Source organism: Dermacentor andersoni, chromosome 8 (assembly GCF_023375885.2).
Source record: "Dermacentor andersoni chromosome 8, qqDerAnde1_hic_scaffold, whole genome shotgun sequence".
Lineage (NCBI taxonomy): Eukaryota > Metazoa > Arthropoda > Arachnida > Ixodida > Ixodidae > Dermacentor > Dermacentor andersoni.
This window is the reverse complement of record NC_092821.1, coordinates 146,674,028-146,697,723: the sequence shown is the minus strand read 5'-3', so window position 1 is coordinate 146,697,723 and position 23,696 is coordinate 146,674,028. Positions and strand designations below refer to the sequence as shown.

The 23,696-nt window shown below is 45.1% G+C and overlaps 1 protein-coding gene and 1 long non-coding RNA gene across 2 annotated transcripts in view; one reads left to right on the top strand and one right to left on the bottom strand.

Annotated features, from left to right (window-relative positions):
- The window catches only part of LOC126528947 (dehydrogenase/reductase SDR family member 4-like), a 45,779-nt gene that overhangs the window by 5,448 nt on the left and 16,635 nt on the right, over window positions 1-23,696 (bottom strand). Inside the window, exons 2-8 of the mRNA XM_050176534.3 lie at window positions 13,229-13,406; window positions 9,520-9,597; window positions 7,216-7,239; window positions 3,148-3,218; window positions 2,999-3,050; window positions 2,415-2,549; window positions 811-866 (exon numbers count right to left, since the gene is read on the bottom strand). Of these exons, the coding sequence (XP_050032491.2) occupies window positions 811-866; window positions 2,415-2,549; window positions 2,999-3,050; window positions 3,148-3,218; window positions 7,216-7,239; window positions 9,520-9,597; window positions 13,229-13,406 (594 nt within the window). The remainder of the gene's footprint in view (window positions 1-810; window positions 867-2,414; window positions 2,550-2,998; window positions 3,051-3,147; window positions 3,219-7,215; window positions 7,240-9,519; window positions 9,598-13,228; window positions 13,407-23,696) is intronic.
- On the top strand, window positions 3,384-5,561 carry LOC140219898 (uncharacterized). Its single transcript, XR_011896165.1, has 2 exons — window positions 3,384-4,801; window positions 5,439-5,561. It is a non-coding gene; the product is annotated as an uncharacterized lncRNA (long non-coding RNA).

Below are 23,696 nucleotides of genomic sequence, written 5' to 3'. Positions count from 1 at the left end.
GTTCGTAAGAAGAATAATCATCAATAGAAACAAACTGCTTGCAGTTAGTCAGATAAGCCACCACCCAGTCAATATGCTTTGCCGCGGATGATTTGTGGTGGGTGGCATTAGAACTTTTCGAAACACCTGTGCAGTGCATTGACACAGCTCCAGCTAGAACTTGGAGCTGGAGCGCCAACAATGCAAGAGCCACTCGCTGAAATGTTCTCTTTAACAGCAGATTGGAATGCACAGTAAACCTCGCACTGTTTCGAGTGATATCGGAGTACTTATTTGCACAGCTACGTAAGCAATTTCCTTCTGAGAAGAAAAAAAGAACAGGCACCCTCTGAAACTGGGATGACAATGCGCTGGAAGACAAAGAAGGCGCTGGTCATGGCGCCATCCAATAGAAAAGACGCAAAGCTTAGTGGGCATCAGCTAGTCACAGCAGCTCCCAGGCTGCAGCATGGCCAAAGTGGCCAAGAGGTAAAACCATCGAGCGGAAATCTACGGCATCCTAGTTCAAATCAGCACAGGGCACCATTGATTTATTTCTTCATAAGCTTTTTGCAAAACAATTTTGGATTCCTGTGATGGTCATTGGTGGACATCAAAACAATTAGTTAGAATTATGATAGAACTGCCCACACATGTATAGAAATGCACTCACTTAATACAGCAAACAGTGCAAAACATGGCTACAAACTGAGAAACAGCCGACCCAGGTGCCCATGTCATCCGATTATCTGGTCGCATAACCAATCAGCCCGGCTAACAGCAGGCTTCACGTATTTCATGCAAAGCTTGTTATTTTCTAATGCTGCTCACCTCTTCTGCGGGACTTGTGTCAAGATGGCGTCTTCTATGGACTGTTCTTTCCATAGCTGCAGCATACAAGAAGCAAGAGACAAGGGAAAGAGTTGTAGCTTAGTTTAAAACTTCTATTGAATCAGCACAACATGCAAGCGCTTCATTGTAGCAACGTCACAACATGCTAACACTCGAAAAGAAACCGAATACAAATGACACCTCATGACCTTTAGGAACTCCTTGTCACTGCATGTTGCAAAATGCTTGATAAATCAAATGGATGCTTCGAACACATTTTAATAGTAGCCCTCCGAATAACTCTTCATTTTGCTCTGACATATCCGAATCCTCACAGGGTCAAACTAACAGGGAATATGCGAAATTCCATAAACCGGCTTTCTCACTTGGCTAACTTGCACTAAGATGGCCATGTTCTAGGTATAAGCACCGTTAAACCTGAAACACTCGTTTTCAAAGCTTGGGTGGTCCAAGGCAGGGAAGGCAGCAGGAATGGCGTCAGCAGCCTGCATGTTGGCACCTTAATTATGATTTTAACCCAAGGTCTGCCACCATGCTTAGGTCAAACTAGGTGTGCAGGAAAGCCTGCTTACTGAATCTCACAGATCCCCCCTTTTGTGTTCTGGTACAAAGTTTGCATTTACAGGTTTAAACAGGTTCTGAAATGTGTAAATTGTGATTTGGGACACAAACCAGTTGGGCGGACAGAACTGGGATTCCTTGACTACTTGCAAAGCACAGCATAGCACCACCATCCTTCTACTGAAAAATAGCAAGCTAATAAACCTAAATTTTGTAGGTGTGTGAATTCAGGTGTCAGTGCAGTGTGCACACCACCAAATCAGCATCACCAAGTGGGAACATGTGAAAAATTCATGTTTCTTTGATTCCCAATTTTAAGGGGCACCAATGCATGTTAAATCTGAAAAAAAGAAAGAAAGGAAGGGTGGAGTGCGAGCAGAAAACGGCGAGATGTTTAGGTCAAGTTAGACAACTCATATGACCGGAGCCCCAATTTTAGGGGGCTTGATTTACAAGAAGCATTGTTATCAAAATGTTGTCAATTCCACTTGAAGGCGAAGCACTGAGAGCAACAGCATGGTTTCATGTTGCACTGAAGGAGTCTCGAAAAGCTGACTCGATGAGTGCTGCCAGCAGCATTGCACCTAGCTGGCATATGAGAGCCTTGAAGGAAAACCGTGGGCATTTGCCAGTACCCAAAAATGGATCGCATAGATTTAGCTTGACATTTACTGTCCATTTCACACTCAGTGTTGCACCATGTTGAGCGGCATGCACACAGCCGGCTTAGCACGGACACTACTGCATGCTGTGTGCACAATGCTCGTGCCAGCAGCAGAAGCCAGAATGCTACCCTCCCAACGGCAGAGCTGACTGAGCGGAGTGTGACAATGTGACCACTTGGCTTTGTCGCTTTTGCAGCCAAATGTACTGCATGTCTCTGAGGGCCTTCTAAATCATCGCGTGTGGTTTGCTACATGCACCCACACACAGGAAAGCACAACGGCATCGACGGCACGAATGCAGCTCGGTAGTGTTTGTATAACTGCTATCGCAATAAAACAGCGATGACAGCTGCTCACCGCTTGGCTGAATTTGGTCTTGATGATGCCGGGAGCAATGCAGTTCACACGGATGTTGAGTGGGGCCACCTGCTCTGCCACTGCTCGTGTGAGGCCCAGCAATGCAGTCTTGGACACTGAGTACGCACCAAGGAGCTGCACGTACAGAAATGAAGCAGGGCAAAACAAGCAAATTCCAAACAATAACTGGTATGCAGGGAAAAAGCACTGCAACAATTCAGTTGTTCAATTCGGGCACTAATTATGGCTTCCCTTGCACAAGCTTACAATGCACCGCACTACCGCCCTCCTCAGTTTTAGCGACTTTGCAGCAAAATGTAGAGGAAATTTAGCTGCTTTTTCATCTCACTTTAGCGACAGGCTTCAAAAATTGATGGCAACACTGCTTCCGAGTTACTTTGTCTCCTATATGTTTGAACACCATAGATGATACAGGCAGAATGTATTGATCATGTGCTTTTCCCTTCAAGGATAACATTAAGCTGCCATGCATACATCAACATTTATGAATGGTGCAAGGAGACCACAGAAGATGTTCCCTCCTTTTTGTTAAGAAAGAAGGTTGAAACATTGGGAAAACTCACGGGGATTGACTGGTAAGCAGCTATGGATGAGACATAGACTATAGAACCTCCCCTGCAAAGTAAAGGAAGTGTGACATGCATGAAGTGACATGACAGGCAGCGCGATGCAAACAACAAGCAAACAGAGCTAAAAAGAATGCTTTTCTCACCCTCGCTTCTCCAGGTGAGGCACAACTTCTTTTGTGAGCAGGAAGGCACTCTTCACGTTGATGTCAAAAATCTTGGGAAGCAAAACATGAATAATACATGTTACTCAAAGCACCACGTAAGCTACTGAAAGCCCTTCTTAGGATCGCATTCAAATTGCACTGATACACTGTTTAAAAGACATGCGGAATGTGTTTGACTTGGAGGGAGGCAACTTGTGAATCATCCCCAACAAAACCTTCCCAGGTGAAAATATTCAACTGGAATCCAACTGGTTCCAACTGGTATTGACTGGGACCAACTGGTTCCAGTAGGAAACCAACTGGTCCCAGTTACAGGTCAACTGGTCCCAGTTAGAAACCAACTGGGATGCAACTGGTTCCAGTTGGGATCCAACTGGAATCATCTCCAGTTGTACTGGAAGCAAATGGTCCCAGTTGGGATGCAACTGGAACGCAACTGGAACCATTACCAGTTGTACTGGAAGCAAATGGTCCCAGTTGGGATCCAACTGGAACCTGAACCAGCTGTACTGGAAGCAAGTGGTTCCATTTGGATTCCAACTGGAACTTTGACCAGTTGTATAGTAGCAACTGCTAGTAGTTGGGATCTGTACTCGTACAACTGTTAACATAAAAAAGTTAAGCGATATAATGCTGCAACGAGGGGTACATTAGAGATGGATTTTAACCGACACACGATTTATATATATGGATAACTGAATCGTGCAGGATCCTGTTGCGTAAATGTGGAGCACATTGCCTTGACACGTACGCGTGCTTTAGTTTCAGCGCACTAAATTTGTGAATGTTGGCCCTAATCTTTAGTTGTCCACAGAGGCATATCGTCTCATGATGTTACCGCTGCGTGCCTGACCGACACCGCGGTGCTATTGTAGTGTTGCACCAACTTTGTGCCACTGACGTTGTTGCCTAGCTAAGCGCTAGTGAGCTGTATGGCATTTGGTGGAAACAACTGGTGTTTGCAGCACGGCGGTTACTTCCCTACGAGAAAAGAAAAAAAAAAAAGAAAATGCTCCGCAGCGCATAGAGCTACACAACGCACGCTTACTACGCGTCCCATGGTTAGACTAGTACACTCTTCCACACGGTGAAAGAATATTATCATATTATGATGCTTACACCGACCGTGCTCTACCATGACCACAACAACCGCCATGTTGAAAAGAAAAACATTTTAGTTGCGTATCTTCTCATGATCGGCTGAAACCTCTATGGCTCAAACAATAATAATCATATAGCAAGAAATTTAAATTATGTCAAATAAAAGTGAAATAAAATTGTTACCTCACATAGATAGCGTATTATTTATTAATAGCGAGAAACTTCACAAATACGAAACTGTGGAAACGTGACGGCGTACTTCGGCAGCCATATTAACAGCGAGCTGTTCGAGCGAGGCATGGAGCGAAGCGTGCGCGGTTGTGAAGATTTTTCTAGAGGAACCTGTGGTGTCATTGCCTGCGTAACCTCATTTAAGTAGTATTAGTGTTGGACATTTTCACCCTTGGAAGACGGCATGATTACAGGCCAATGGATGGCACCTGCTTTTAACACCGACTACGCGGCTTTGTGGACCCATCGTGTGTGGAATGACGTGCGCACTTTTCCCTGCTCTTGATTCTGCCATTTGGAGGTAATTATATATTGAACTTATTTATGTTTCTAGTGCAAGTGGTTCTTTATCACAAAGGTGTCAATACTGCAGTACATTGTCGTTGACTCGAGTGTTCTACTACGTGACGTTTGCATGTACACATCAATGCTTGCGAGCTTGGTGCTTGTTTTTGAGCCCGAGTCAAACGCGTAGGGTTTTTTGTTTTTTTCATATAACTTGTCGAAGGTTCTGGCGTAAACGATGGTGCCCGCATTACTTCCAGAAAGTACTACACAATTCGTGTCGCGCATACAATCTGATTACCCTAGGTTAGGCGATAACATATATACAGTACAACAAATAGAATCAACGATAACATTCGAGTAAGTTACAGCCATGCAGGTGCGCCTTGCGCAGAGCGATAAACTTAAGTGGTCAGTGGGTGAGTGCAGTTACCGAGAAAAGTTAACGTGTCAATACGAACCAGTGTCGTGCAAGGCTTGTGCTTTGAATAGCACATAGAAGTATTAAGCGTATACTGGCGCGCACCTGTAGCTCAGCCTAACGTGTAAAAGAAGCGCATACACTACTGATACACGTCTGTATGATGTATAAGTAGAATTGCTTGTATGAAGTGGTTGCCTTTTTACTGAATGCATATAAATATTTCTTTCAGATGGTGATGTGCAAGAGTTACGAAATGTGTAAACGTGTGCAAGGTCATCAAGGGAGCATTCAAGACGTTTCATCGCTAAACACAAGCTCAAGTGTTCTAATAAATGTCAAATTTCAACACCAAGCTGCTTTGGCTGCGTAAAGTTCACTGAACCGGCTGGTTCTTTGCGACACACGATGGCAACCACAAAAAGCAAACAAGCTATGGCCAGCTTGAATCCCAGTATGTAAACGTTTACCAGTGGTTCCTGCTGGCCATGGCTCACTATCCCTGTTGCACAATCGATGCCAGTTGCAATAGGAACTGGAACCTGCTCCGATGTGGACCAACTGGGACCAGTTGCAAAGGGGCCAACTGAGACCAGTTGCAATGGGAACCAACTGGGACCAGTTGCAATGGGGACCAACTGGGACCAGTTGCAATGGGGATCAACTGGGACCAGTTGCAATGGGGATCAACTGGGACCAGTTGCAACGGGGATCAACTGGGACCAGTTGCAATGGGGACCAACTGGGAATTGTTCCATAAACCAGTTGAACTGGAACCAGTTGCATTCCCAGTTGGAAATTTTCACCTGGGTTTTGAATGTGCTGGGCATGAACACAGCAATCACAAGACACGACTTGCATGCATTTACAAATTCCCATATCCTTATCATCGTTGACAGGACTCTTAAAGCTCCGACAGTTCTTGAGCAACACAGAGAAACAGGGAGAAACAGCATTGCTCCAGCCATCATTATGCTGAGCTCTGGTATCAGCATGGCCTCTATGATCAGTCAGTTGCACCACCCAATCTCAGAGGCCATAGTATCAGAGCAGCAATAATGTTTTCCTCCACCAGATGGCGCCACCACCACATCAATCACAAGAATTTACTTTTGGTACTCGTAGGAGAGAACTGCGCGCTTTGTTGCAACACCTGAATAAGCCTGGTTATTTGCCATGATGTTTATCACGTTATCAGTGCGTTACATCAAAGGCCAACAGCACTGGAGCATCATTTTGAATAAATATATGCCTTAACATGCTATTAAAATAATTTTGGCAAAGCTGTACCACTGGCAATAATAATTTCTTTATTAATAGCCTTCAAATAGCCACTTAGTGGATGATGTGGGCACCTGGTGGTCCACGGATATAATATGCAGGATTTGGAACACTGGTGCTGAGATATCCAGTGTGAAATGGGCACCGACTGATCTTAAAGGTTCATACCAAAAATTCGCATTGGTTTTCTGTCCCGTGTCCAAGTAATTTCAGGCGAACAATCTTGGTGGCAATACCTTTTTTTTTTTGTCGTATACAATGCCTCTCCTTTGCTAGCTTTCCGTTAAATATCCACTCGTACATCAAATGCAATCTTTGCACAGTCTGCAGTGTTTAAAACAATGCCTTTTATGTGATTCAAAATTTTATTGCAGTTTGCCTTCAAGCATGAAGAATTGCAAGAGCTTCAAGGAAATGGGAAAAGGTTGTTTGAGTTAAATTATAAGTCCCCTGATGTGTATACTATTGGTGTAGTTGGCCCAGGTACTAATGCAAAGACTAGAGAGGTTTATCTATGATGTTGAAAAACTTGGGGTACAACGTCTGGCATGTTTGTATAAATGTTGAAAAAGTGTTGCAAGCTCCCTTCACACTTCAAATGTTGTTCCTAAACAAATCTATGTCACACAGTTAATCTTGTAGCTATTATCCAACGTGGGACACTACCAAGACTAACAGGCAACTAGGCCTTTATCAACTAGATGTGAGAACCACAAGGCGAAACTCACTTTGTCCCAGGCAGCCTCTGGCGTCTGGCCCAAACGTAGGTGCCATGAAAAAGAAAAATGAACTGTGAACATCACAGACAAAATGAGACAGTCAAAAACAAGGTATTTTCTTTTTCGATTGAAGTTTATGAGACAATTAGGCAATGGGGAGAAGATTGAGTTGCTAGTTGATTGAGTGATTGAGCAATGTACCAAAGCATCAGCTGGGTTGAAGGAAATACCAAAGTGGGCAGGAATTCTTGCACATAAATAAAAATGCGCAATCACTTTTGAACCCCACGCCTACCAGAGTGTGGCTTGAAATCAAACCCTCATCTTGGCAAGCGAACATAGCAGCCATTGAACAGCAAGTAAAAATTACCGACGATTACGTTACTTCCTAATGCGAAATTTGAGCGCAGCAAATAAGCTGTTTCACCTTTTCGATAGATTGAGGCAAAGAAATCGAGCAACACATGTATGCGCTATCACAGAATTTTTTTTTTATTTTTCACACGTATTCCTTTAACAAAGACTCCACTAACAGTTCTTGACAGTCATGAAGGAAGCTTTGTGGTCGGAGAAATAGACTGATATATGTTCGACTTGGTACACCAATGCTTGATTCTCAAAGACGAGATCTATACAAGTGCCTCGCGAGGTTGTCACAGCCGTGGGACGCGTTACGAGCGAGAGGAACGGGATGTTCTCCCGCATAAGTGTTAGGAAATTGCTGTTTGTCTTTATGTCAACATTAAAGTCCCCCACTACTAACATCGGTGTGGATCGATGGACTGTTAATGCGAGTTGCAGGAAGTGCACGACGTCTTTCGTGAGTGCGGTAGGGGCGAAGTAGGCAGCTACTACCAGCAAGATAATTTCGCAGTGGCGAACGGCAGCGGCAATTTCGGCTCGGGCGGTGCACATATACAGATCCGCCGCCACCGATCTGGCTCTCCGATTGCCACCGCACAGGGCGAACGGCAGCGGCAATTTCGGCTCGGGCAGTGCACATATACACATCCGCCGCCACCGATCTGGCTCTCCGATTGCCACCGCACAGGGGTTGCATTGGAGGAGGAGCGAAGAAAGGAATTAAGTTCGAGCCGGCGCTTTGACAACCGGAGACTCGCAGGAAGAGGGGGGAGGGGGGCGGCGTGTACACCCAGCGGCAAACGATGGGGGCAGAAGCGCGCGCAGCAAGCGGACAACACGATAAAGGGAGGAGGGAAGAGATAGCAGCGACTGACTGATGCTGCTGACGCCGATAGTGAGTCAACCCCATCTGCGGAGTTGGTTTCAGGGACAACGCCGCCGATGCCGACACAAACAATATGATACCCTCGCTTCCGCAGCGCTAAGAACCAGGTCTAGCCGTGGGAAGGTGGTCACGTATTCGTCGACGTGCCGGGGCCTACGTGAAATAACCGGCGCGTCGGCAACTGAAGAGCACCCTATCCGCCACACAAGAACAGGGGGGGGGGGGGGGACCCTTTCCTCCTCTTTCTGCATGGCGGCGACGGTGTTCTATGCAGTCACGTTATCTTGACTCTCTAGCGGCGTCAGCGGCATCCAGCGGTATCAGTCGGTCGCTGCTAGCGCTGGGGGGATGAAAGGGGGGCGGAGCTGGTTACGAGGCCGACGACAACGCCGACGACGACGCGAAACCCAGGAACGGACGCCAAAGAGCTGCGCTCTAAAAAAATGGGGCAAGTGAGGTGAACCTAGCTTTCATTAAATATATATGAAGAGTAGTTCCAATAAGCCCACTGGTTGCCATTCACAAGAAAATTGCACAGATAGGTAGCAGGTGAGCAAACGCAAACAAGCAACTATGAATGGTAGTGCTTGCTGTTGGGCTAGTTAGTGCATGTCAGATCATACAATAAATATTTTAGTGCCAAAAACAGAATTGCACAAAAGGGAGGAAGCGCTCGTCCTGTCTTTATGTCCTTCCTGTCGTGTGATCACATTTTTGGTGCTAAAATATTTACTGTGCCTATCAATGCATAGAAGTGAATGCCCATTGACACCAGAAATAGACTGGCATATGCAAGATATTGAAGTCATAGGCGAGTCTGCCTTTTACACTAACTTTTTAACCATATTTTCTTACTGACACTATATGTTCAACTTTTTTATCATGACCATAATTTCCCTACCACAGTGTTTAATAAGTAAGCGACTTTCTCACTGCTTTTCAGTTTTAGTGGCAGTTAGATTTTTTTTTTTCCTGCACAGCCAGCTACTTCCACGTCTGTCATGCTCCCGTAAAACATACAGTGTGAGTGGCCACACAGAATTCATATTTCAATGTCCGCTCACGTCTAGGACAGGTGCCATGACAGGATTCATGCCTGCATTGGACACGAGAATGTCGATGCCTCCGAGCTTCTCGATGACCTGCACATACACATGAACAGTAAACAAAAAGTAAGATCGAACAACCACATTATTTACTGTCTTCGTAATAGAAACACATGGAATGCTATATAAAAGATTATAAACTCATATGTATATATTATGAGGAAGCACTTCATTCCAGCCAAGCTAGAGAATTTACAGTGGAGAACAGATGATGTGCATTGATGACCGACACGGATGAGAAAGATGAAAGGCACAGTCGCATATAGTGCTTATATATATATATATATATATATATATATATATATATATATATATATATATATATATATATTGCTCAACTTTTTATGAAGCCCAGAAGTTTGTGGTCTAATACAGAAACTAAGATGGCCATGTTAATTTTAAAGTGTGCTACAGAATGGCCCAGTACAGTGTTAACACAATATCACTGCACTACAGTGAACTGTTCATACAATGCACAATTCTATATAACTGTTCCACGAAATTTCGCTGCAGCCGACTAGCTAAGCTACAGAATTGTGTTCCCCAATGCATTTGCATCATTAGAATCTGCAGCAACTGAAAAAACTTGGGTTGATTAAAATACACAAAAGCCTGTGTTGGGTGACAAATGTTCAGCACACTGTTTATTCATTGGCAATATATATATATATATATATATATATATATATATATATATATATATAAGTGGGCCATATATATATATATGGCCCACTTATGCCATGTGGGCATTTCTATAAAATGAGTACATTACGAGGTCTTTTTACATTTGCATAGTTTTGTTTGCTTTACTATGGCCCTTGTTCGTTGGCAATTCGTTCTAAAAACATTTATACTAACCCTTTAAGGAAGAGACATCAAAATACTCAAAGGTTTTTTTTTTTTTTTCACTGAGATGTACAATATACACTGGCAATGTGGATGTCAATGAAAAAGACTATTTTGCGGAAACTTTTTCAGCGGCAGCTGGGCAACACAAAGCAGAAAATTGGGTGTGAGCTTCACCCCAAGCGACCTATGGCTTCATGTAGAACATGTATAGACTGCTCTCGTCGGATATGAAATATAGGTGCATATGTACATTGAATTTGTTCTACATTACCTGTGTGATACTACTGCAGCCAAGAATCTTGCATCAGTCTTTCTCTCCCAACTCTGCTTTCAAAAGAAAGCAAGTCACACGGTAAACTGCTGCTTCGTCGTTCTATGTTCCTGCTCAATTTCATCAATTGGCACTTGTAGCCTATCATTCAGTGTGGGCCGAAAACATTTAGCAAAAGCTCCATACTCAAAAACTATTCTTCTAGTGTGTTGCCTGTAGTGGGCACTTGTCTATAGAGGGTTGGGTAACAGAGAGTGCTTTGTTGCTGCACCAATGGGGTTGAGACTTCACGGAGAGGCTGTCACTGTTCCACCCACGTGTGAATTGTGGTGCATGCGTAAGAGTTAAAGTTTGCTGATGTTGAGAACAATGTCAGTTAGTTTGAGCAATGACAACTAATGAATAATGACAAAACAAATAATTATGACAGTCTCAGAATTCCACATTAACTTGAGCAGCAACTGTGACACCTCTTTCCTCATAACCCTTGACCGACAAACAGCTGCGTGAACAAACAAGCCCAACATCCTGTACTACAGTCCCCAGTCACACAAAAACACAGCGTTTCAAAGTGACTAAAAGCAGCAAGGTGTTTACCTGTTGCAAGCCTGCTGTCTGTTGTAAAAATCACAAAGATAAAACAACCACCAGCTGCACAAGAGGAAAAGGGTGCCTTGTCACTTTCCTTGACTATGCAAAGCCTACAGGAAAAAGACAGCTAGAGCTGCTGCCTTCGTCGCAAACAGCCTCAGCTATCACCCATACTTCTGTGAGCAAGGTGTGCCACAGTTGTTTGCCTTTCAGTGGCACTTCATAGTATGTAACCTGAGAAACTACACTGTATTTGCGAGCACTACCCTAACAAATGCACACTTGCATGAGAAGCAAATGTGCACAGTCGTTCTTGTTCATAAATAATGGGAATAAGCACATGTGTTTTAATTCATACTAGCTTATCATTATTGTCTATTCTGAAGCACACAATGCTTTGATAAGCCCTTTGATAATGAGGCAAGAAAATTGATCCTTTAGGACACTCATTGCATGTATTAATTAATACACGCACAAGTGTGCCTGCACTCTCACCCAGCTTGCATGAGAAATAATTAAAGTCCTTTTTTTTTATCAGTAACAATAAAAAGACTCGCATTAGTGACATGTGTCCTGTCGCATAGCAGTGAGCAACCATTTATAAAAAAAATCTGCAGTGCTTGGGTTGTGTAACTAGATTGGAAGATGACTAGAAATGCATTTTTCTGCTTATGCAGGAAGCATTCTGCGCACCTTGCTCACATTTTATTCAGTATTTCCCTTGTCTGCTTTAAATAAACTTCAGTTGTGAGTAGCGCTTGTCGTATTTTTTTGTCACTCTTCTATCCTTGTGCAAAGCGTGCACTGCAAGTATGGATCAAATAGCTCAGCAACACATTCCTTTAAGCTGCAGTACTGTCCGATCCCAATGCGAAATGAAACTTAGCAAGCAAAGTAGGTTTAATTAGTAGCAGCCGAAATCTGGCAGCAACATCTTCTGCAGAGTTTCACTGGGCATAGAAACATTGAAGCTACAGTTCTCTCATAAATTAGTAAAGTACACCTCCTTACTCTTGACCACAACTTCCTCAGCAATAGCCAAATGCCCACTAATTATTCCCTGCCTAGTCGTATTTCTTCAGAAAACTTGATACACATATTTTGTCTAGTGCATAAACCAAGCTAGCAGTGTGCAAACACATGTAACTATGCTTTGATTTCAAGTCGCAGATCCTCGTCAATCTAAGGCTTATTTAAGTTCACTTACAAAAACTGGGATTTTTCAACAAAATATGCAGCTTATGTGTACACGTGCTGCAAATTCTTCAGTTACAGCAACACTACAATTGTCAGCAAATCATGTGATTTGCATTGACTCTGTACATCTGTACAGGGGCACTGAGCCGTACCACATGTACAGTGCTCACGGATTGAAATAGGACACGGAGCATTTAGTACAACCCTACATATGTGCAAAGTACGCGAGAGCACAATGTCATGTCGCTAGGGATTTGGTCACCAAAGGTGACGAGGGCTCCGATGTAAGTGTACGCGCCAGAATTACGTCGATGTGACACGAACTGCAGCCAGTTGAAGCGAAAGTATGCGCATTACTTAGCCCTAAATTGACGCGTTTCATTCCGTGAGCACTGTACAAATCCTGGCCTTCAAGCACTCCCTTACTGCCTCCTCACAACACTCCATAAATACAAGCTAAATAACAGACCGACACTTACGCCATGCTCACAATTTTTTGCGTTGCTCGAGAGCTATATGTTCTTCCTCTTGTCACTATCTCAGCTGCGAAATTTTTGCTCTCGTATCTCTTTTCTTTACGACTATTGCCACAAGCATGTAAAATAAACGTTTCATGTTTGCTGCCTAGTTCCCAGGAAGGTAGGGCCAGGCAAGGCTGCTGTTATGCAGCTTTTAACCCGACATCCCCGCCACTTATATACAACAGTATATTTGTGTGGTAAGTAAGCCTCTTATGCCTTGTGTGTCATTGCTACTCACCAGTTTGATTAGGTTGGCCCGATCTTCGGCATTGCCAACATGACATGGTGCCCCAATTACGTCCAGACCCTGCGCAGTAAGCCGTGAGGTCGCCTGGTTGACCTTGTCCTCCTTGCGGCTGCTGACAACAACCTTGGCACCGTCTTGTGCCAGGCGTTCGGCAATTGCGTAACCAATCCTGGGCACAAAAGAGAAGTAAGCAAGCCTAGTGAGGACAAATGCCAGAAGTCATTGCCACATTACTACCCATTGAACACCAACTGCAACAAATTTTCAACTTTGCCTAAACTGGTTATAATATAACTTGTGTGACAATTGAGAAAAATAAAGGACACCAACCAAAAGGTGCTAGTAAGTAGTAGACGTATCAGCTTCCATGGAGAAGGCTCGTTCATAAACACTAATTGTTCAACACAATGAGCTTAAGTACGTTTTAGTACCCGAACTTGACATCTTGTGTATGCAGGAGGTTGCCATCGTTGCAATGCAGCGTTTTTTTCTGCAGTCTGAATGGCAAGTGATTCGAGATGCTGGTACGAAATCCAGTTTCTTTCGCTAGCGATATCGGAAACCTTGGAGGGTCTACCATAGTTATTTGTGTAATGCTCGCGACCCCTGATATGTGAAGTGCTAAAATTTCGAAAAAAAGTTTAACTAGGAGTCGGGCATATCTGCCTGCTGGTTAATTTCAGCAAGCCACTACTAGATGTTACTAGTTGCATGCCAAAGACGGCGTTATGATCATCACTGTAACCTCACTGGGCACCAAACCTCAACTTTGGTCCTCGAAGACGTGGCGGCGCTGGTTAGGCCTAGCCGGTGGGTATACTTGTGGCGGGCAGCAAGCCGTTGTGGAAAGTTCGCCCTCAAAGTCTTTGTACCAGGAGACCACATCGGCGATCGGGCGTAAGATCACGTGCACACGTTCTGTACTATTGGCAACGTCGTTGCCGACAGCACGGTACCCGTGCACAGTAGCGGTAGTTACCGCGGCTGATCACCCACGGACCGAAACTCCACTTCTGAACCAAAGTTCGGGTTCGCGGGCGACCATCATCATCATCATCATCATCATCATCATCATCATCATCATCATCACCACCAGCCTGGTTACGCCCACTGCAGGGCAAAGACCTCTCCCATACTTCTCCAACTACCCCGGTCATGTACTAATTGTGGCCATGTGGTCCCTGCAAATTTCTTAATCTCATCTGCCCACCTAACCTTCTGCCGCCCCCTGCTACGCTTCTCATCCCTTGGAATCCAGTCCGTAACCCTTAATAACCATCGGTTATCTTCCCTCCTCATTACATGTCCTGCCCATGCCCATTTCTTTTTCTTGATTTCAACTAAGATGTTATTAATTCGAGTTTGTTCTCTCAACCAATCTGCTCTTTTCTTATCCTTTAACGTTACAACTATCATTCTTCTTTCCATAGCTCATTGCGTCGTCCTCAACTTAAGTAGAACCCTTTTCGTAAGCCTCCAGGTTTCTGCCCCGTACGTGAGTACTGGTAAGACACAGCTGTTGTACACTTTTCTCTTGAGGGATAATGGCAACCTGCTGTTCATGATCTGAGAATGCCTGCCAAACGCACCCCAGCCCATTCTTACTCTTCTGATTATTTCAGTCTCATGATCTGGATCCGCGGTCGCCACCTGCCCTAAGTAGATGTATCGCGGGCGATCAGCCAGCAACTAACACGAACGCCTATGAAGCTCGTGTGTGCACGTAATGGATAGAGTGGTGCAAGCTCGTGTGTGGGCCCATGAATGCTGGGTTTTAATGGTGCAAGGGCACCTTTGGCCAAAGAGCATTTTGAATAATGCAGCCTAATAACATGGCCTGATGATGATGATGATGATGGTGTGCAGTCGTCAGCAATACGAAATGGAACACCAAAACGCCTGCTGTGGCTAAACACATATGCTCTTCATAGACGTGTTGAATGAAACAAAATGCTCAACAGGAAAACTATAATTGCTATATGTATCAATTCCAAATCTTGAACCCATGCATCACGAGTTATAGTAGTCTTTAAAAAATGCACTCTTCACTTTCATATTACTCACAACTGTATGTTTGTCCATGTCTAACCTGTTTCACGCTAACTTGGGTCACACGCGCCACTGGGTAAGTGCGGTTCTTCAACAAACCTCTTTCACGCCAATTTGGGCCACTGGGTTGACCGTTGGGTTTGTACCGCTCTTCAACGAAACTATAACGCCAACTTGGGTCACTAGGTGTGTACCACTGGGTAAGGGTCACTCTCCAATGAACCTCTTTCATGCCAATTTGGGTCGTTGGGTATCTGTCACTGTGTGTGGGGGACGCATCCAATGTATGTGGGTGTGTAGGTGGCTGCGAGTGTGCCTATTTGCGATCTCTTAGTTACCCGAGATGTGGTACCAACTTAGCCCAACAGCAAGTTCTTTCGGGTCACTGGGTATGTGTTGCTCTTGCAATGACAAAAAAATATCATTACAGGTTCCTCCGATGCTGGGCGGAATCACCGAACCCACGTCATGTATGTGTTCAGACAATCTTGTCTGAATATGTATATATCCACACACGCGCTACGCACGGACTTCGCAGCGGCACCGCTAGATAGCGCAGCGTGCCCAGAAAGGGCGCCTGCTTTCTCCTCACCCAACGAAGACACTGGAGAAACGCGCGCGATGGTGGCAGTGACTGGTGAGCAGCAGCTGATGACGGAGTGCTGATCTCTAGTGCGGCGTGCGTAGACGTAATGCCTTTAGTTCCTCTGCCCTTTATTTACTTTCTTTCTACCATTACTTATTTTTAATGCGGTGAGCATAGACATGTGGGTTTTTGTTCCTTTAGCTTTTACTCACTTTTTTACATTATTAATTTTCGCCTGGAGTTACATAACACCAGCCCAATGCAAAGGGTATGGCCACATCATCATCATCATAGATAGCACAGGAGAGAAAACCGGTTCCATATTTGCCTCATACATGCCGTGTCTCTGCGGTGGCCATACGGCATGTTGCCACATACTGCTTCAAAGTTAATGGCGTTAACGTGGAAATTCGTCATGGGATGGGCTCTGCCGGAATGTCTTATTTTAGCACTGATCTTCAACCAAAAAAGAAAAAAAGCTCCTTTCATAATCTCAAGGATTGAGGCCCCGCTTCCTTCATTGAACTGTTAGATTTCAGCTTTTATTAACTGGTAATGTGATTTAGCATAGCAGAAATTCCCAAGCACAGCCAAGCCTCGATTTTTGAAGCGTGCCTACGATCTTAAGAAAATTATTAAATAACGCATAGTTTGCCTACCTTTGATAATTTCAGACATGCATAGTCCCCGGACTACGGGCAAGAAATACGGTACCTTACGCACAAAATCATGCAGATTCTACCCTGGCAACATCGTGCGAGTGCTTCTTGCAAAGAACAGGCCAAAATACAGAAGCCATACAGTGAAATCTACGATGCCACCTGCACATCACACTTTTTAAGGCACCATCTCGTATTCGGGCCATTTCCTTAGATTGAGCTTTTGCATAGCTTGGAATGCAATGTACACTCCTTCCCCAACGAACAATTGGCTAAACCCAAGCGGACACTGTCCAAATTAGTGACCTCATTGCGAGCTGGTGCGAGAACTTCAGGGTCGCTTCGCCGGCCGTCTTTCTTGTGTATTTTGTGGCTCACCATAATGACTGGTTTTGCTATTGCAGGATCATAATTTACCGGCAAAGTGCAACTTAATATTCATCTTCAGTTTCCCTTTAAAAAGCCTGTTATTATAGCAAGCTATTGTGGACAAACAAGACCAGAGGTAAGTAACTTTGCTCTTCTCAAAGGAGTCAATTATTGGTGAAGTAGTCTGCCCTCCACAAGGTAGTTTAGGAAAGCGTAGACAATCGCGGTCCTAGACAAGAGCGGCTATTTTACTCATGAAGGACTACCATTAGTGAGACACTGTCAGGAGCAGGACTCGACTCACGGGGATGCGGAAATATGGGACTGTACCTTTTTATAAGCAAGGCCACTCACATGTAGTCTGGGTAAGGGACATCATACCAGGAAGCGCAGAACAAGATTTGTCTGTTGTTACGCTGTTGTTATCTCGAGCGCAGCTCTATTAATGCCTTAGCATTAGGAGTGTTAAAGTGAAAAAAAAAAAGGCATGTGTGAGAAGCCAGTCACGTGGTGTTATATAGTGCGACTGGGGGTCATCTGCCACGGACCACAATCAGTTGCACTTGGCTCCTCGAAGAGGGGGCAGGACATGCGTCGAGTAAGCTCCTGAAAAACACTTTGCGATGTGGTGAACGCGGTAAAAATCATGGGTCCGGGACCACAATGAGGTGCAACGTGATGCTAACGCATTTCTCTCGCATTCACCGCAGAGTTGCCACTTAATTTTCTTTGATGGCCTTGGAAAGTATAACCCCAATGATTATTTCTGTAATTGTGGCCTACTATAACAGAAGGGCTGTTTTATTGTGTACAGAAATAATAACTGTAATGTCATCCCGCTTGCTTTCTTTCTGCCACAATACCGCTAACCGTGTGACAAGGCCAAGCGGTCAGATGATCAACCGTAGAACCTGTATAGCAAGGCAAAATAAGCAATTAAGCACTTAATAGACAAGGACAAAATAGGTGACCGCACACTAGTCCTTATGAGCACCCCTTTTCTTGTCTTTTCACCCGCTTTAGTTGCTTCCTTCATCGCATACCTACAAGCTAATTTCCTTCTTTCCTTCCCTCCTCTCTCTCCCCGTCATCTTTTTTTTCCCTTTCCCGTTCCCCTGGCAAAGGGTAGCCAACCGGACGTTATTCTGGTTAACCTCACTGCCTTCTGCTTTTCTTTCCTTCCTTCCTACCTACAAGCCAGCGCCCCCCTCCCCAAACTGCTCTTTTCAACTATATCCTACTGGGACTCCTTATACAAATACAGAAGGCTGCCTTCAGTTCTCCTCAAAAGTGACTGTAAAGCGATTACGTAACACATTCACCAAGGATACGATGTCAGATGCATGCAAAACTGCACGGAAGTAATTTAACCATATTCCTGCCACCAGCTTTCAAGAAAATTTACACCGATTTGACACAGGCTGTTGTGCGGTCACAGAAGACAAAAGGCAACTATGAAGTACGTTTCGAACAGCACTGAAATCGCAACAAAATCCAGCATGCAGTGTCAACGTGGCAAACCATCCCATGACGTTGCATTTGCAATTTTCGTGGATGTGAAAGCAAAATCAACCACAACCGAAATAAGGAAATGGTTACTTTGTCCACATACCTGGAGAACCTGATTCTGGCATCTAACAAAAGCATTACCAGAAAAAAAGAAAACGTGGGTTTCTCGCATTCACAACATACCATGGTCATTAATAAGAACCCACTTCAAAAGTGATTCTATCCTCGAACTAGAGGTAAATGGCCGCAAGAAATTTGCCCTTACATGAAACGAAGTGAGGGGGATTGGTGCAAAGGATATGGCAGCTTGCCAGAAAGTGCTGATACGTAAGCAGCCGATGATGTAAGACGTTACAAGATAAGGAAGGAGCTCCTGTCACCGTGAGCTGAATTAAAAGTATTTAGCTCCCATGCGCTTTCATTCAAGGAAATGAAACGACAGCCCCATCTATCTGTGCTCTAAATCTCAATGACTTGCGTAATTTACAATCCTAGACAAACAAAAGTTTGTCGCCATCATCATCATCATTATTATTATTTGATGGATGATGATTGAGCCTATCAGTCTAGAAGGTGCCTGTGCGCCGAAATCGATGACGTCATTGTCACCAACCTGTCACAACCTTGGTTTAGTCTACCCCACAACCTATACACCTACTACACTTGTGGAGCCCAAATGCGCATCGGTAGTTGGAGCTAGAAGCCCCCGGGGTAATACCGCTCATACTTGTAGATGCGTCAGGAAAAGTTAAGCTTTCCTGAATCATGGGAAAGGAAGCATTAGAACCGAATGAAAATATCCGTTCCTATGTATGCAAGCCTCTCGGTACGGACGTAAAGCAAGCCTGTCACGACTCCGAGTCTGGGGAAATGACACGTGGGTGCTTCACATGACGATTTGAACGTCAACTTCTCCGCAACCACCACACTATAAAACTTACACCCTTAGACGTGAATAAGGGTGCGAGTTACAGACACATTTACACCTTTATTAACTTTTAAGGGCGTAAACTGTTTTACAGTGCACGCGGTCGTCGAGTTTTGACGGAAAGGTGTGTGGAGGGCATCGAATGTGAAAAACAGGTACCTTGCGTGACGAGACTAAGTGGTAGCGCCAGAAGGAGGCTGTGCTATTAAGGATACACACGTATTCTGAGCGCCACGATTTCGTTTTCTGAATAGGCCATCTTTCGTTTGTTTGCGGGTTTTTTTTTCTTGCTAGCTCGTACGGGGCAACAGACATCCGAATGATGACACGCACGTGACTCCCGTGAATGACTCAGCTCGTAAAAGTAAAAGCAATAAAGAGCTTATGAGGCGAACGCTTGGCCGGCTGCCCGAATGTTAAACGACAGGTGGCGCGGCAGCGACCGGTACAAGGAAACGCGACGGCGGCTCGCGTACGCCCACCTCCGGCACAGCGCGGCGACTGTTCGCAAGAAATTGACGCAACAGGACGCCGGCAAGCTAAGAAATACATATATAAGAAAAGGAAGTCATTAAATGTAAAGAGAAAAAGAAAGTTGTCGATTGAGTGCAAGGCCACGCGACCGGCATGCTCCCGGGCGTGCTCCCGGCGTGTCGTCTGCTCGGCGCTGTCAAGAATCCGATCGTCTGTCGTAATCGCGGCGACGAAGATCGGCTGCAACAACCAGAGGCGCGGCTGGAAAGTCCAGTGCGGTGCAGCTTTCAGAGAGCTGAAAAGCCGTCTGCTGTACTTTTAATCGGGCCGAAAAATACCTTCTGCAACGACGGAGACAGGGCCAAAAATTAGGTTGAATTCTGGGGTTTTACGGGCCAATACCGCGATCTATGAGACACGTCGTAGTGTTGAACTGCGCAATAATTTTGGCCGCCTGTGACCCTTTAACGTGCACCTAAATTTAAGTATACGAGTGTGTTCCCATCGAAATGCGGCCGCCACGGCCGGGGATCGAACTCACAACCTGGAGCTCAGCTGAGCATCGCCATAGCCACGGCGTACCACCATACCACGGCTGGTCGAAGACGAAATGGCACAAGGCACACGCACATACACAAGTGCAAAGTGAGAGAACTCGGCGTTTTGTTTCCATGCGGTGCAACTGCACAGGCAACGACAAAGACGCAAGAAAGGAACAAATTAAGAGAGCCGTTACCCGTCAATTTTCGCATCAGCAGCTTGCAATATGCACTTTTTTGCACTTTTTTCTTTATATATAGTACACTGTCGACTTCAACGAGAACCACTGCGTTTTTCAGATTCCCTGAATATGGGTTCCCGCTTTATTCTGCTTGCTTAGTTGAAGTCTCTTTTGGTATTGTTACGGTAATTCAAACGAAAAGGAGTATTCTTTATTGATACACGACGAGAATAACTCATTTTCATTTTCACAGCATGAGTATGAGAACGTGCCCCTGTATCAGGATCAATATTTCATCCGTAACGTAGGAGAAATCAAAAGATTCTCAATATCGCAATATACAGGGGAATGAAAATCGTCTGCAACGGATAACAATCAAAACGAAAAAACGACGAGCAGTCAAGGTAAGGCAAACGGGCACCCGCGCGAAAGCTGATGAAGTTGCCACGTGGGTGCAATTAAATTCGGCATGCTTTCTAGCGACTAATTCGTCCGCTGATTATTCGGATGCCAGATAAAATTCGAAGTACGGACGCCAGCGAGCGTGAGGAGACTAGATAAGGAGAGGACTGCTTCGCAATACGGTCGTCTACTACGAGGCCCATTTTCCTTTTCGTTTTGTTAAAGAAAGCAACACAGCTAGCCTGCAACTTCATTAAAGTCACCTTTTCATTAAATCTTTTTCGTAAAATGAGTGCGCATAATTGATATTCTACAGCCGACGCTACAAATCCAGCTGTTTTCGGAATGAAGCAGTTGATTGTAACGTGTGGGCAAAAAAAAAAAAAAATTACAGCTGCGTTTGAACGGGCTGCACATTCCAAAGTTCAAAGAGCTCATTTTTTTTTTAATTATTTTTCGAGGAATGCACTCGCTGTTCGTCACACGAGCTGCTATTAAAAAACGGACACGTTTGCTCCAACTTGGCAGAAACATCTAGCTGACAACAGGACAGACGCACAATACCACCCGATTTTCACTCGTAATTCAAGAACCTGCCATGCACGGCATCCCGATTGGAACTGACTTCACGGAGAGCAAACCGAAGAATAACTATTTCATATAAGAACGGCAGAAACAAAAAAAAAATATTTGTGGACGTGTCAGTGCTTAAAGAGCTACAACAAAGCGAAAAGCCTCCCCGCACTGTTTTACTTGCCAAACCTGTGCAACGCCGCACAAGCTCTGTCCTGTGCAATCAGGTGCAAAGTGGGAAGCTGGCAGTTTCATTGTACGGCGCATAGTTGTTACCTTCGGCAGTGGCACTAGCCACAGAAAGCGTTCGCTTTCTCAGCCAACCATTTTTCAACGTGGAGACGCCCCAAACAACGACACATATTTCTTTTTCTGCGTCAAAGCAGGAAAACGTCCCTACGCCTACACGAAGGAGTACGTAGGCGAACTGACGTGGCATAGTCAAGCCACGAAACGAAAATAGTCGGTTAGTGGATGCAGCGAGAAGGCGTCGTCTGCTAGATTCGTCGCACTCTTCCATGTTGTTCTGAAAGTAGTGTACTTTACTTTTTATCGTCTGTTCTCGGTGCACAGACCAGAAACAGGTTTTCTCCGCGGGGCGGGGACGAGTTCAGCAGACGACGAAGCGCGCACACCGCGCGCGGCAGCAGAACTGCCTGTCAGTTCTCGCGACTTTGATGTATTTTCGCATCGTGGCGAGGCGTACAACAATCATCGCATTACCCGGCGGGCGGCTTCCCGGAGCTTGAAGGAACGACGCGACGAAAGGAGACAGCTATAAATGCCCAGAGCTCGCATACATAATCACAGCAGACGCTCTTCCGGCAAGCCTTCTGCTTTTCGGCTTATAGCAGGACCAAAGAAAGACTCTACTGGCCCCGCCAGGGCGTGCAGACTTCCCGGAGGACGTAAAAAGACGTGTCGCGAGAAGATTCTGCAGGCCAACAATAGGAGGTGATAAAGCAGAAATGCGTAATTGTAGTTCAAATCACTGTTTGTTTGTTTGTTTGTTTGTTTGTTTGTTTGTTTGTTTGTTTGTTTGTTTGTTTGTTATTTACGTCACAAAACGGCTCTAGGAAATCGACAGCACAAGCAGACGTGCTGCAGAAGACGGCATACGGATTCACTTCAGGGGGCCTGTAAGCAAGCAGACTTGTCAGTGAGAGCTGTCTGAACATATGTGTATAGACAAGTGCGAGCGTACACCGATGCGAGCAGACGGCATAAGGCGCCACGTAGCGCATAATCACGATATCGTCTGTCACTCAAGAGTTTTGATGAATGCCACCTAGCATATTGCGGCACACGCGTTCATGCAGCCACGTGACAGACGTAAAGGCGAAAAAGAAAAAAAAAAGAGAAAGAAACCAGGAAATGGCCGTTCAAGAGGTGTCATGAGCGCCGATAGATAACGACCGCGAAACCCTTGCTTCCGGCAATCCCGCTATCCTCCGGCCTAGCAGACGAAAGCTCAACGCCACGTTACACGTGCGCACACTTCCGGTATATATGCCAGGCCGTGATGCAGCGTGACCCTGCCGGTGGCTGCAGCGGAAGGTGAACCGGCAATTAAATGGCATGATCGACCCCACTGGTCAGGACCGTTTCGCTTTTCCTGGCTCCGTTTACGACACCACAATTCGCTTCCTTTAGTGCAGACGTCTGCACCTGGGAAAGCAGACGTGTGCGGTGGCAGAGACGACGGGAGGCGATTTTTTTTGCACTACGTTCCAGACGGGCGCCCTCTGCGCATGCTCCGCATAGGGTGCCTCGATGCCAGCGCCGCCGGCGGAGCTGGCATCGAGGCACCCTAGCTCCGCCCGGTCATTAACACACACGATATGGAAACGTGTCCGAAAAATGTGTCCGAAAATAACGTCAACACTAACAACGTTATCGTTGAAAACATTTGAATGAATTTCTCAAGACACCCGAAGCGATAGCGCCGTATGATGTATCTGCACAACTTAATTTGTCCCAGTAAGAATTCAACCAGTAACTTAGAAAATAATAATGAAATATTCGATGACGTCGTTAAATTTGTGACGCGAAACCTACCATCGCGAGACATTCGTGCTTTGACAGCAAGTTACGCGGCTCAGACGCGACGTTTTATTATTGTAAATTTGCAGCATGTTCATGTGATTATAATAAATTACTGCGGGCGCAGTAGGTGATATTTAGCTGAC